General features: G+C 47.9%; 1 protein-coding gene across 1 annotated transcript in view; it reads left to right on the top strand.

The window, feature by feature from the left end:
• The first annotated feature begins 2,495 nt into the window (after positions 1–2,495).
• LOC126581038 (furin-like protease 1, isoforms 1/1-X/2) overlaps positions 2,496–14,335 on the top strand; it is a 78,715-nt gene continuing 66,875 nt past the window's right edge. Inside the window, exon 1 of the mRNA XM_050244454.1 lies at positions 2,496–4,116. Coding sequence (XP_050100411.1) covers positions 3,205–4,116 — 912 coding nt within the window. The 5' untranslated portion in view covers positions 2,496–3,204. The remainder of the gene's footprint in view (positions 4,117–14,335) is intronic.

The raw sequence follows: 14,335 nt of genomic DNA, 5'->3' as shown, positions 1-14,335 counted from the left end.
TGTGAGTGGCCCCGGCATAGCATAGCGCAACATAGCGTAGCGCCGCCAGGATGTTGGCAGGAAATGTTGGCGTCGATGATGTATGGCCGGATGTTTCGTTCGCTTTCCGAGCACACCACGAGATGGGCGGTGTGTTGTGTTAATGAGGGAAATCAGAGGGCGGCAAAGGTTATGGTAAGGGAAAACCGATGAAAAACAGCTAAAGCTGACACGGGCACGGTTTTTGGGCGAAAACTGGCAATGGAAAATTTAATGAGCGGCACACTTTCGACGCTAATTTTGTCGCTAAAACTTGATGGCATGTTCGAATGTTCAGGTGTTTATTAGCGATCGGACTACATTATGGTTAATGGTTGGCCTTTGGCGACGATTTATCAGGGAACTTTATATTAACATTCAATCGAGCTGAAACTATTTACTTGACTCTTGTTTAACAAACAAGAACCGCTTCGTCACAGCTAGAAACTGTGGGTTGGCAAACAGATTGACGAACTGTATTACAGAGCCATAGGACGCGGTCCTACTATTCAATATCTGCGTGCATGAATGAAACGCTAATTGCTTTAGCATGTACAGTACGGTTAAACGGCTTACACCGGTACCCACAGTGAATATCGCAATCAGTCGTGTTTGATTTTGCGCTTAGCATTGGCCCTCCGTTTAATCGAATATCGGTGTTCGAAGTCGTGTTTAGGATTGGCCCAAAATTACCCATCAAGCCAATTATTACCTCACAGTCGCAATCGCCTACGCACCAATTAACGTTCATGTACGTCACAGACGGTAACGGTAACACTACTTTCAGAGACGGGTTGATCAAACGCTGATTCCCTTTGACTGTTTTAATCACTGTATGTCTATGTGTGCTGTTGCGAGCGTTTGATCCGATAAAATAGAAATTATCCTAACTGAACCCTACATGTGACTAGGATCGTGGTGCCTCTTATCACAGCGACACAGTGATGAATTCGTTTCATGCTGCCCGGATGCGTGAATGTCATGCCGGTTACTCCGCTGCTGAACTTTGGCAACAAATCTCGACAGTTCCCATCCGACGCACTCGTGCGTTTCGATAAATCCACCAAACTGACAATGATGCCCACGATCGAATGAGTGACGGTGGGGTGGCGTTAGTGGGAATATTTGGTAATTAGTTTTTGGGATGATTGAAATCCAGCCACTTTCGTCCCAGTACCGACTAGCAGTAAGCTTGATGAGTAAGTTTTGCCTTTCGGTAGTGCTCAGTCGGCTTGGACCAGTTGGTAGCGCGTGTCGGGCGCGTATGCGCGCTCACGCTCTCTCTCTGTTTCTACCATCGTGTCATAAATAATAATCTGGCCAGTTGCTGGCGCTCAACTTTTTCAATATTCATTAATAAACTTCACCTTCGCTCTAATGATATTCCCTTTCGGTCTTTGACCACTAATATGCTTCGCCTAAACTCACCTGCCCTGCGGATTAGTTGTGTGCCAGATGGACAGATGAAACGATGTGGAAACACTCGGTTGCGCTATCGGCGTCTGTCTAGCTGAGCCAAATGGCCTAACCGATTTTGGGGAAACTTTGAGGGCCATGTTGGTTTGATTAACTTTATCTGGCGCTTTTTCGCGTTGGTCTTCGGCGTTTATTAAAGAAGTTCATATGAATATAACCTCTGTAGTCGATTAAATTAACCCATTCTGTTTTCTTTTCTCTTTCCAGATAACTGTTTGCTACAAGAACTGTGGATCGTAATGGAAATGTGCTAAAGCATCCTTAGCTACTTCTTGACCTAAAGCCAAGCATTACATCTTGACTGAAAGCCAAGAGGAAGAGGAGTGTACGAACTATAGATACAGAGTTAGTGCTACTCATAATGGCCTGAAAGGCTTCAGCTTCTCGCTGTTACTTGCCGCTCCAATTGTGTTACCGTGTACCGTCTGTATTACTAGCCGTAGTTTAATTGAATTTTGTTTCCCCATCATTCTCTATAGTGGCACTAGAGCATCGTCATAATTGACTCTCGAGTCTCGCGAGATAGGAAGCGGATGCGCAGCTATACCTGTCCCACAGTAGTTCCCGGTAATAGTGTGACCGGGCAGGAAACAGTGTAAATTGCCCAGCCAGCCAGCCAGCCAGCCAGTCAGTCAGTCAGTCAGCTTTATACTTCCATCCACATTGCTGCTACATTGCTCCATCGCTCCAAAGAAAAAGACGTCCTTGTGCGATACCACCAACCAACCATGGACCGATGGCGAGGATAGGCAACAATTAATTGATTGATTATGAAAGGATAAGGGATCGCGCACCGTCGCGAAGGTCAACAACGTGATATCTGCGTGGTGCTAAACAGCGATCTCGGGGAGCATTTCAGAGCGCCAGAGACGGAGAAGCGACTGAAGCGAAAAAGGACTGCAGGCATCGGTAAACAGTTCACCGTCTGCCCGAACCGGAGAGACAGAGCTGCGCGAGATCGTTACGTGGAGTCCCCTTACGTGGAGTCCCCGTGCAGTCGTGGGTCGTCCCTCGTTTACCGCCTGACCGCCTGTGCAGTGGACGGACGGAAGAAAACCGACCGAGGTCGAGTTGCGCGGTTAGCGAGAAAAGAAATTAATAATAATTATGTTTTAATTAAATCATCATCGTTATCCGTACCGGATAACCAGCGACCGGTACCGCTATCGAGCAGGCAGAATCAGCGCAAAAAGAAGAAGCATCGCGTCCGTGCGTCCGGCGAGGTTGAAGGCCACGACAGGCAAATCGAAGGCATTACGCGTGCTCTACAGCCGCCTGTCAACGACAGCGGCCAGCAGAGTGAACGCCAGAACGAACGGAACGTCCCTAATTGGATTGCTGAGTTGGATGGATGTGATGCCTTGTTTGAAGATGAACCACTAGACCACCGACGCCAGACGACGGACATCATCGTGGTGAAGAACGCCGCGCCGCTCGCGCTGCTTGAACTAATTGAACAAGCCATCAGCAAGTGAGTGGACCCCGGGAGCTTAGGGACACCTTCAGCTGGCGTAGGCTCTCCGGTCCTGTCCGTCGGGTCCGTAAAGCGCATCTCCAGGTCCAGGCCCATGGTGAAGGATACCCAAGACAGCGACAACCTGTTGTGGCTTACTTCGTTCGTAAGCCGCTGCTTTGAATGCCGTGAAGTGGTGCAGTTCGATTGATAGTGATAGCGTGTTTTGTACCTTCGGAGGAGCAGCGAAGTGTAATATGGTGGTAACTACAGTAACAAACAGTGAAGGGACACCGGAGGTGGTGGGTGTATGCAGTAGGCACTCACGTAGGGCTAGTTCCTCGGTGCTCCGGAACAGCATCTTCAGCTGCTCTCCGGGGAATCCGACGGTTGCACAAATTCCAAGCAAGGGCACCACAACACATCCGGACCCTTGGAATGTTGCTGCGTGGCAACGGTCCTCAACGAACCATCCTCGAACCGGACCATGTTTCAGTGGCGGAAGTGATCACACAATCGACGAGCCGGTCCGGTTACCCTCTCGGTCGGAAGCGGCAACTGTTGCAGGGGCGAGCGTGTTTCGGCTGGCGAGTCCTGTTGCGTCACCCAAAAACACGGAAGCCGACCGTAGCAGCAGTGGTGGCGTGTGGTCGGCCGACTTTTTGCGGTCGGGGCAGCGGCCCCGCCGACACCGGCAACAACAGCAGTATCACCATCATCCCCTCCGGACCCGGACTGGATTCGTCGCCGGTCTATGGCGTTCCCTCTTCCAGCAGCAACTAGTGCTAGTGTTAACGTTAGTTTTAGTATTCAGCGGTATCGAATCCGTGGTTCACTGTGATGAGATTGTGTCGAACGGTGGTCGTGGTGGTGATGGTGGTGACGGAAGTGACCGGGTGCTCCTAAACCGTGGAAACCTGCTCGACGGTGTCGTCCAAATGCTAACGGCCACTACTAGCAAGGGCAACGGGCATAGGGCGAGTGGCAGCGTGCCTGCAAGCACTGATCAGTTCACTAGCAACAACAACAACAACTACAACGAGCTGGATGATGGGCTGGACGGTGGCCGTCACTTCACCCATCACTGGGCCGTTCACATACCGGAGGGTGATCAGGAGCAGCTCGCAGATCGTGTTGCGGCCGAGCATGGCTTCATCAACCGTGGAAAGGTAAGTGTCGTACAGATAATTATCTCTTTCTATGTAATGATAGTAAATCCTACTCCTTATTCGACTCTATTCCACTTATCTGATTATCTGGGATTTAGAATATTTTTATTTTTTTTTTGGGAAATTCTACTCGATAGTAGGGTTCCGGAAATCGGACCATTGTTTGCAGAACAATGTTTATCTTGCATTGTCCCCTTCCAGTTACATCCCGATAACACCACCGTCAACAATACCAACGCATGCAGCGCTTGGTGGGCAGACAATGCAGCATAATGCATTATGCTCTCGAATCTCGCACCCTCGCACGGGTTGCGATGGTCGATAGAACATTTGTAACCTCCAGCTTAAAGGTGCACGATAAGCAAACAATGCGCACGATGGATTTATCACTCCCTAAACAATTGCCAGCGGTTGTGGTTCGGCCCCCGGGGAGGCCGAGTTTAATGTTCGACCACGACCGCTACAACGCGCTCCCCAAACTCTGGATGTCGTTCCGACGATCGGGTGTATGTTTGAAATTAGGGATGCCAATTCCAAAAATTTAAAACACCTTGCTGCTCACTCTCGCACTAGCATGAGTACTCTTTTGTCAAAACATAAAACAACTCCCATACTCTACTGGAAGGGGATACTGATGCTAGGGAGGGGCTGTGGTCGAGTTGCTGTGGCTGTTCCTGTTGGTTGGTGCCGGTGCCATGGCTAGCCAACCGTGGCCGTGACCACCTTCGCCGTCTCCATCGTTTTGGGATAATTATCCTCCGGTGGAAAATAAATCCTTTCGTCGTTTCGAAACAATGACCACCACAGACACTGTTCCATCCCCGTTGATTCGACGCCGCTTTGGCACACTCTGGACGTTCACGTTTGCTTCCGGTGAAATGGCTTTCGTGGCGGGACACGAGGATCCCTACCGAGAGCTGCGCTAGCTAGCGAATCGACATTTTGAGGCGGAAACCGGAACGTGAATGTGAATGGTGCGCAACGTACGTAGCGCTTGTGGTGGACTACGGAACGCACGGCGTGTCGCTAGCGTTGGTGCAACTGACGGGTTGAAGTTTATTATAATAATTGTAATAAGTTGGTTCAATTGTAACAGTACGATAAGGGGGTGTCGACTATCAAGGTCGGTAGGTTTGTGGTCACATTTCGTATGCATTGGAGCGTTTAGGTGGAGAAGATGAGCTGTGCGCTGAGAGGGTACTTCAATACACTTCAGCTTAGTGGGGTCCACTCTTTGCCATGCTATGAGTGCTCTTGTTCCTAATGGTTGTCCAAGACGCACGTGGCGTGCGTCAGTGTTGCTCCCAGAAACTTATCAAACAACTCAGGGGACCCCGCTTCCCAAAAACCGCTACCGCGTTATTAATGGTGCTCCGCGCCTGTGTTGTGAGGTACAAAGTTATTTCAAAAAGCTTCACTTTAGTGCGATATTGTGCTGAGTAGGAGCGAGGTGGTAGCTGGTTGCCTCCCTTGGCCACTGCCAGGTGCTCGTAGCCGCAACAGCATAGGCGTTTCATATAGCCCATTATACTAATGGCTTTGCATATGATAAACCAACATACCGACCCTCAATTTCCACTAGAGTTATCGAGGAGAGGGAAAGGACGGGGCGAGGAAATCCGTTGGATGTTGGATGACTCCAAAATTGTTGCAAAACCACTAGGCCACCTTCCCTGCTACCTACTACTACTCCTGCTTCACATCAACTGTGACCGGGTCGCGCACGCGACGGTGTAACGTAATTGTGATAATAACAGTAATTAGAAAACACGGATGATCAGTCGACGTTGCGCTCTCTGCCTCTAGTGACTAGCGGTCGAGTGTATCGTCACACGCCAGCCGATTACGACTGTAGCGTTCGAGTTCCTGTTCGCGTGCTGGTTATGGATTGGCTCTCTGGCGCTTCTGTTTATCAGATACTTAATGGGTGTCAAGCTGCTAGCCAGTTAGTCGGCTTTGGAAGGGTAATTGAATGTTTACTGCACTCTGCCTGACAAATGCTCAATTTGTTACGATCATCATCTGCTCATCTGGCGTGTTGGTTTATTGTTCTAGCCTCGATGAAGGCTGAAGGATTACGGGTTATGAACGGATGTGTGCACTCAGTCGCAATCCGTTTGCAAAGCTAATTGAATCAGATTACTCTCTAGTCTGCCCATAGGTAAGTGCATAGAGTGTTTGCTGCGTTTTATGACTTAAACGCTGTTAAATGATGGTACAGTTGGTGCCTTTTTTGTCCGCTGCTCATTTTTTCTAGAGAGATGGGCAGTGAACATCAGTCGTTTACGAACAATAAGAAAGATCTAGTTGTAACAATATGGAAGATGATTTAATGATGATTTAATAGCAAATAAATCGCAATAGACTCCCAATCTACCAGAATAAAATCCGTAAAAAAACGTTAAAAATATAAAGTAAATGTTAAATAAAAGGAAATACTGCTTCAAAATTAGCGGTTTCACTCCAAAAAACTCGACAAAACACAACAGACCATTGAACACATCAGGGATAAATACGTTTTTCAAAATATAACTAGCTTTCTTAAAACGATCAATAAAAAAATATCTCATCATTACAACGTCATTGGGGACAGTTTGCTTTTAAAACATCCAGTTACCAGCACCATCTGCAACACCATTGGCCTGCCTGTTGGCCGTTTGCCTTAGCTTCCCCCGGTGTCTAACGGGACTCTGTCGCGTCGCGAAAAAGAAGAACTTTATCTTGAACGACACTAAAATGAGCTATCAACCAAAAGCCCAAGGGATACACTTAAGGCTTAGGCCGCAAGGAACTCACCGACGACGGATATCACGGTGAGCCGAACCACCAGCAATCAGTGCATTACGATGCAAAGGCAGTGCGATACCAGCAAAGCCAAGCCCTCTCTCCCTCCATTACTGGCTGGTGAGGTATGGTAACCTCCAGAAACCTACAAAGCAGTGCGGTTATCAGCATGCTTCATTTGCCATCGAGAGCTGCTAAATCTTCATTTATCCTCCGTTCGACGGCCTTGGACGGGTGTTCGTGTACAGTTCATTAGGCGCCCATAGCGATGGAGTGGCTTTCACCCAGCACAACACAATGTACTGTCAATGATAACGAGGACGACGACGGCGACGACGACGATGGCAACGTCAACAGCGACAATGCCAATGATGAGGCGCAATGTCGTCATCTTCCGTCGTACCGAGGGAACCGCGAACCGTTTTGCCGTTTCATGGACATTATTTTAAGCATTTTTCGCTCAGCCAAATGGCCAGCCCGGCCTAACCCCCGGCAACAAATTTCCTTCGCGGTATTTTCGGTTAACCTTGCGGGGAAGTTTCGGTCCCTTCCTTCAGTTCCCCTTAGCCACATTTCGCACACATTTCCCCAAGACGACGGTAGGGCTTTTTGTCGGCCAAGGAAAAGTCGGCCTAACTGGTCGGGGATATCCCCGACGTTTTATGCCGACCGGCGATCCGCTCATCGTCGAGTGGCGAAGAGGAAAAAGTTTCGGACAAAGCATTCGGAACCACCTTTTCTGTTTTTCGGCCGGTCTATTCGCGGATGTTTTGCGATGTTTGTTTGCGATAAGTGCGGTTTTTCGGGGGACGAAGCAGTTGAAACTGTGTTGTGTTTTTTTCTTCCCCTTATTTGGGATTTTGTTTCCTACCCCGCCCCTTTTGCACACCGCTCTCTGGTTCTCTGGTCAGGGTTCTTTTTTGTGACTTGTGTTTGTGGAGGGGCCTATTCCGCTGGAGCGGCGCACTCCCAGATGAAATAGTACAGTAAAGGAGGAAAAATAACTTAAACAACAGTCGGCGCGGACTGTTGTGAAGACCCGATACGATGTATCTGGAGTGTGTAACGAAGGCACGCAGCGCACAGTGGTTGTGTTCTATTCTCTGTACAAAGGTTTTACAAAGGTGCGATCGGTCCCACAAAACCTACGATACTACCGGCATCACCGTGTTGCTGGAATGATAATAGAAAAAGAAGAATGTTTTGCTTTGTTACTCCGGCCGGTCTCCGAGTGGCATTCCTGGGCTCACCGTCCCTTTGCAGCGCTCTCATTACAGGACGCAAGTAGGAAGATACAACAGTGTGGTGAAACAACTTCCACAATCCCAATCCGCTTGTTGTTTTGAAGTCCAATATGCCTACCAAATTGGGGTGGTCGTTGGTTGGTCGTTGGTTTGCGGTTTTGCGCTGAGTCGCTTCCTATGTTGGTTTTTCACAAACTTTCAACTTATCCCCCCCCCTTCTGCTACTTAGTGAATCTCCTAATAGCTTTGGCCCCCGCCGATAAGAGCACAGGAGTCACTCGGGGTTCAAAATTGGTTCGGCAAAGTAAAGCGGCTTAAAGCCATCCCGAAGTTTTCCCGGTAATTTACTTCTTTACCTTACCGTCACCGTCGTCGTCTCTGGAACAGCCGGTAAGACGTTCCAGGACCACACGTGCGGTACCAAATCTTTCACCGAACCCACAAAAGCTTATTTATTGTTCTATTTAAAATCCAGCACCAGTGAACCGCGGCTGCCCGTCGACACTCTTCGCCTCTCGAGCGAACTTATCGTCCTCGGTAAATCTCAAACTCTCAGGCCGGTGGTGGTGTCCAAGTTTATGCGCCCGCGCGCGCCAAGGTGGTTTGTGTGGCCAGGGTGGTAGGTGAAGAAAGCAACGATCAGTATGGGTTCCATCACGGCACCACATCCTGGTGCTGAACGGAGAGTGTGGTTAAAGTCGGTATCCTGGGTTCGGGTATAACATAGTTGAACAAACTTTCCCTTGTCCGTCCATCCGTCCGTCCGTCCATCCGAACTTCCACTCCTTGTTCTCTCGAAGCAGAACGCGAATCCTTTCACAGCAGTCATTGGTCGCCAGGTGGCGGCTTTATCAGGTTCAGAATCTCATAATCATCTGCTATTGTTCTCGACAGCCGGGGAGAGGGCAGCGGGTTGCAGATTGAATTCAAGCCCTTTCCGGACGCGTTGTGGTGCTTCTCCGCTGGCCAAAGCGCCCATCACATTGTTCGGTGTCACTGTCCGGATATGGTTAACATATTTCTCGTCAACTTTCACCGGACACTCGTTGGCACTGCTGGCTGGCTGGCTAGCTAGTGGAGTTCACAAGTTATTTAAAAAAAATCGCAATCTCCTAGTATTCCCATGAAAACGCTGTCACTGGACGATGATCGCACCTGCAATTGCATTCCGGGCTTGCTGGCGCGCAAGACACCAAACGAGGGCTGTGGTTACAGAAAGATCAACTTTGGGCCCTTTGCTGCATATCATTATGGACAGCCGGATGGGGCCGCCAGAATGCGACTTCACCGACGCGATAATTAACATTTTAATTAAACCGTACCGCCCCCCCCCCCCCCCCCCCCCCGCCCGACCAAACGGACCACAAAGCTCAACTGAGAAATGTGTTTTTGAGCGAGTGTGGCTTGTCTTTCATTCCCGTTTTCCAGCTCATGCGAGCGTCCTGTTCTGGATTTCTGGTCTTTTTTTACGTTTTTGCTACTACCTTATTCAAGTCTGCAATGGCAGGCGGGGGACGACTTTGGCTTGGCTGTTCGCTTGGGGAGAGATAACCATAAAGCGCGCCTTTCATGTTGGACGATGGTTGTACCGCCGGCTATCGCTGTGTTACCTGGGATGCAGGGATGTTTTCCCACTAGGTGCGACCTAGTTGACTGCTGGTGAATGCATGCATTCAGTAAGGATTGTTGCATGAAATTGCATCCACTCCAACTCACAAGCTCAGTCACTTCTGTACTTCAACATTCTTTGCCGGCTTCATAAATTAAATATGTAGTGTGGTGCACATCTGTTGGTGAAGCATTTTTTAAATTGGGGATTTACACTTCAAATACGTATCTACCCAACGGGACCATTTTTTTTACAACCTTGTGAATGTCGTATCATGCCAATCAAGTGCATAGTGCTATGAACTGTGCCAGTGTAGGAAAAATAATGCTCTCCTGTAAAGCTTTCAGCTATAGAAATTTGTAAAACACTGGAAAGGTATATTACCGAATGAATCTAACGATAAATGAAGTTTATAGATAAGATTTTAAAAAGCGTCTCACGAGAATTAATATTACATTTTTGTTTATGCAGAGTTCAAAATTTGGGCATACTGAATCCGTATTTTCTTTTCAAAAAATAAAAATAATGAACGAATCCTGTACAACACACCTTCCATTGCCGTATCGCTCGTATGGACAACAACATAAAAAAGTGTGACTAGCATCAACAAATGGCACATGCGAAGGGCTATGGCATGCGGTGATGCTGGTGCGCGAGTGCGATTGAATCGCATCAGTGCGAAGCAACAAATTACTGTTCTTCGAACCAGAAACCGGTGTGCTTGGCTCACCAGCGCGCTCTGTGGTCTAGCCAGGGGACGCACAGCAATTCCAACCTTCGATTCGATGATAGAGAGGTGTTTGTCCCGTGGAAACGCTGCTAAAGCATCAAAGTGCTGCTTTCGAGGACCGCTCGATGATCGATGGTCGATAATGGCTCCTCGAGTGCATACGTTCCCTTCAGCCTTAGATAGTTGAAATACCACAACGACCAAGGGTGGAAAAAAAGGAAACCCCCGGAAAGCATCCGTTTGTGGCCATCGCATCACACTGCCAGCGGCATATCGCGCTGCGGGACCGATGTTAGATGGGTGGGAATCTGCTTTTGACAGGTGTATGACATCGACGATGAAAATTCCGTCCCGGGAGCACACCAGTCTCCCCATACTGCCACTGGCTGCTCAGCCTTTTGTGGTCCAGCAAAATCGATTTAGAATGGATATTGAACCACGCTGGAAATTCGTGCGAACCGGCTGCTCGTGTAATGAAATTGTATGCGTTCGCGCATCGTTTTTGTGCAGGATGTTCGCCGGGGAGCGGTGTTCAGTCTGTGAATCGCTCAAAGCCTTTTTGCTGTGCGCCTGGGCAGCACATCGGTGGCGCCCGGAAAGGGATCGCTTGAGGCATAAATTCACGCTTCATGCTCATGCTCGCTGCCCGCAGGAGCTCATAGGCATCCCGGTATTTCCATCGCTATCGAGGCTTCAATGATGCGCTGCTATGCAGATGAACGTGATGCAAGAGGGAGCTTCCGGATCCGCAGCTAGAGCCTGCAGCAGCTGCCACCATTGATAAGTACGGAGATGAATATCATTTGCTTCTCGGTTATGCAATTGACCTGCTTCGAATCAGTTGGCCGCGCTGGTGCGCTCATTGAACTATTTTCAAAAAGAGTTTTCAAATCCAGCTTCAAAATCGGCAATGTTTAAAGTGCTATGAAACAAGAAAAGATATTGCTATCCTCTGGAAAAGCTCATCATTGTTCATCTGAAAGTTTTCCTTGACTTTAAATACGACAGTCTCTAATGAAATCCTTGAAATGAAACGAATTTACCAACAGGAGAGGCCGTGGTTGTGGTTTTGCCACCATATTCCATCTCCTTAAGTATCGCAGTAAATTAAGACCATAAAACATATTTTGCACATTAACTCGGTGAACCTTGCTCGCCGCGTTCCATCGCGATGTTGTTGGCGATGGCGAGCGACATTAAAATGTTTCATAATGTGCGCGACAACGCGACAATGAAATGCTCCGATAGTGCTTAAGGAAATGAAATTGTAGAAGGACATTGCAAGTTGTTTAAAATTGCGATGTAATACGATAAACTTAAACTTGAGCGCAGAAAGGATTGTGACCAGTGGTCTTTGGCATTATTTTTAAACTAAACACAGGGAATCAAATCTTTGCAAACATTGTAACTCCTTCGAAATATGCTTGTTAGAGAAACACATCGGAATGTTGATGATATTGCTTCCGGATTAAAGTCTAAGGATCGAATTTAACGTACCAGCCGTTCTTTCCATCTAATCCTTTAACTCCTCTAATGTTCGCTTTATCGCTGCCGCTTCCATCAATGCAAAACAGGATATGTCGCCGTTAACGGCCCGATAGACGATAAAGTCATTTGGACTTCCTTCGAAAGCCGGGTCCAATCAAATACACTACAGTAGAGTTGTACGATTACGAATTTCCGCCTCCTAATGCCCATCAATCAGTATGCTTATCCACTCGGAGCTCACTGATGAAGCCCTCCAGAGAGCAGGGCGCACCTGTTGGTGGTGGTGCTTCAATTAGTTTGTCAGTTCGTCCAGCTTGCTGTTCGACAGCAGTGACGCGAGGGCGTTTCTTTCAAGTCAAATCAATCCTAATTACCGTCTGCACGTCCTGATCACGCAACTGGCGTACCACTTAGCTTAGGAGCGCGAAACAATTTTTCCCCATTCTCGGGATGGCGAACTTGCAATACGGCTCTACACGATGGCCACGAGGACGACCACCTGCCCTCCTACCAAAGTCTGGTTCGAGTTGTCGGCTTTCCGAAAGAATGGGAGAGAGAGAGAGCATGGACAACCGAGCCGTTTTAGTCGGTCGAAGCAAAACCATGCTCCGTGTCAGACACTAATTTATCATGCACACACAAAGCCGCGTTTCCTATCGCGAAAACATGCCACTACTGTCATGCTACGCTCCGCATATCCTGTGGTCCTTTGCCCAGACAGCGTATGATGTGCTGTGGAGGTATTAAACTTTAGTTTTGTGTGTTGTTTTTTTTTTTAGTTAATGCTTTGGCCTAATGCGGCCAACCACTCAGAAGACTCCCCTAAAACCGTGAACCGGTGAACCTATTTGGAAACAACATGTTGCTGTATGACTGCTAAACTGTTGGACAGTTTGTTTACTTACGAAAGCAGGTGTTGCGGCAGGGTTTGGTGTCTTTTTCCAAACGATGTTTTCTGCCAACCGCAACTTGTTAGCTTATTGAATTTCGGAATTGGATTTTGTGTTCGTGTACGGGAAAGGAAATTCAACTCCTGGTTTCAGCAACTTTCCCTAATGCTCTTCAGTACTAGGCGACACACGGTATAGCAAGCTGTTAGGCGCCCTGCAACAAGTGTAATTAATATCCCATTCAGGGGTTTTTTTAAGGTGGATAATAGGTGTTACAGGTGCTCCAGCTCACTCAACAAGTGTCACTGGGTAATTTCATCAGAAAGTTGCATAGGTGGAAGGTTTTGTCCGGGATCGTATTTCAAACAACCCCTATATGTGCTAGTCCTAGCTCGTTATTAATCTTTTTCTTAAAGATCATTGCATACTTTCTTTTTTCATTTCCATTAATTCATAGCATAAGATGTGGATCAAAATCATATCTCTTTTAGCATATTCCAATGCCGGGATGTAGCAAAGCGTGCTGCTGTTTCTCCTCCTCCACTTTCACTCCTCATTTCCTAGAGTCAAGATGTTCACTGCGACGGGATTATGGAATTAATCCCCGAAATACGTATAATACGATTTCATCCTGCCGCTCATCCTTGCAACAACAACACAAACATTACTTCGCTCAAAGTTTCGCGCTTGATTGAACATGCTCATAACTTGTGGAACAAAGCAAACCACGTTCCACTCGCTGTTAAGGTGAAGGTATCTGGTCGGGACTTCCTAAAACTTTCCTCCTTCCAACTTGGTGGATTACTGTTTCCTTAACCATCCGTCTCAGCTGGCCTTTTTTTCGGTTTAGCCTGCCTCCCCTTTGGAGTAACAGTGGAGTTCTAATGAAGCATCACCATTCGCCCGCCAGCGATCAATCGTAACCCGAAGCTCGCTTTCCCGTCATGGTGGCCCAGTTGCCGAATCGTTGCCAACGCAACGGTGAATGACAAGAGAAGAACGGGCACTCGCATCCGTTCGCTTCTTTAGCGTGACTCTTTCCATCATTGGTTGTTGTTTACTTTCTCTTGAAGTTGTTATCGCCCAAAAACCTGCAGCGCAATGCTGCAAGCAGTTCTCTGCTTCTGCGGTGCCGAAAGTTGCCCAATTGATTCCAAACTCGGAAGACAATCGGAGATGAATTAATTATCGAGTTTTGTTGACAATCGCGTTGAGCAGTCTTTTGCGTCGCATGATGATGTGGTTGCTCTGGTACATCCATCTTCAGACCTGCATCAGTAGCAGCTCGATTTGCAGTTTGTTAGATAGGGCTTAGTTACTCGAACTGTTTTCACATCTCTCTGCATCCGCATCAAGACCGTTTCCAGTTGTCTGCCGAGACAAACAATTGCACCTCGTGACGACTCGCACTATCCGATTGATTGCAAATCACACTCCAGAGAGCTTTCTCGCTGCTTTTGCTTCGCCAGCGGCA

The sequence above is a fragment of the Anopheles aquasalis genome, chromosome 2, assembly GCF_943734665.1.
Source record: "Anopheles aquasalis chromosome 2, idAnoAquaMG_Q_19, whole genome shotgun sequence".
Taxonomy (NCBI): Eukaryota; Metazoa; Arthropoda; class Insecta; order Diptera; family Culicidae; genus Anopheles; species Anopheles aquasalis.
The sequence above is the reverse complement of the archived record's forward strand: the minus strand, read 5'-3'. Positions and strand labels throughout refer to the sequence as shown.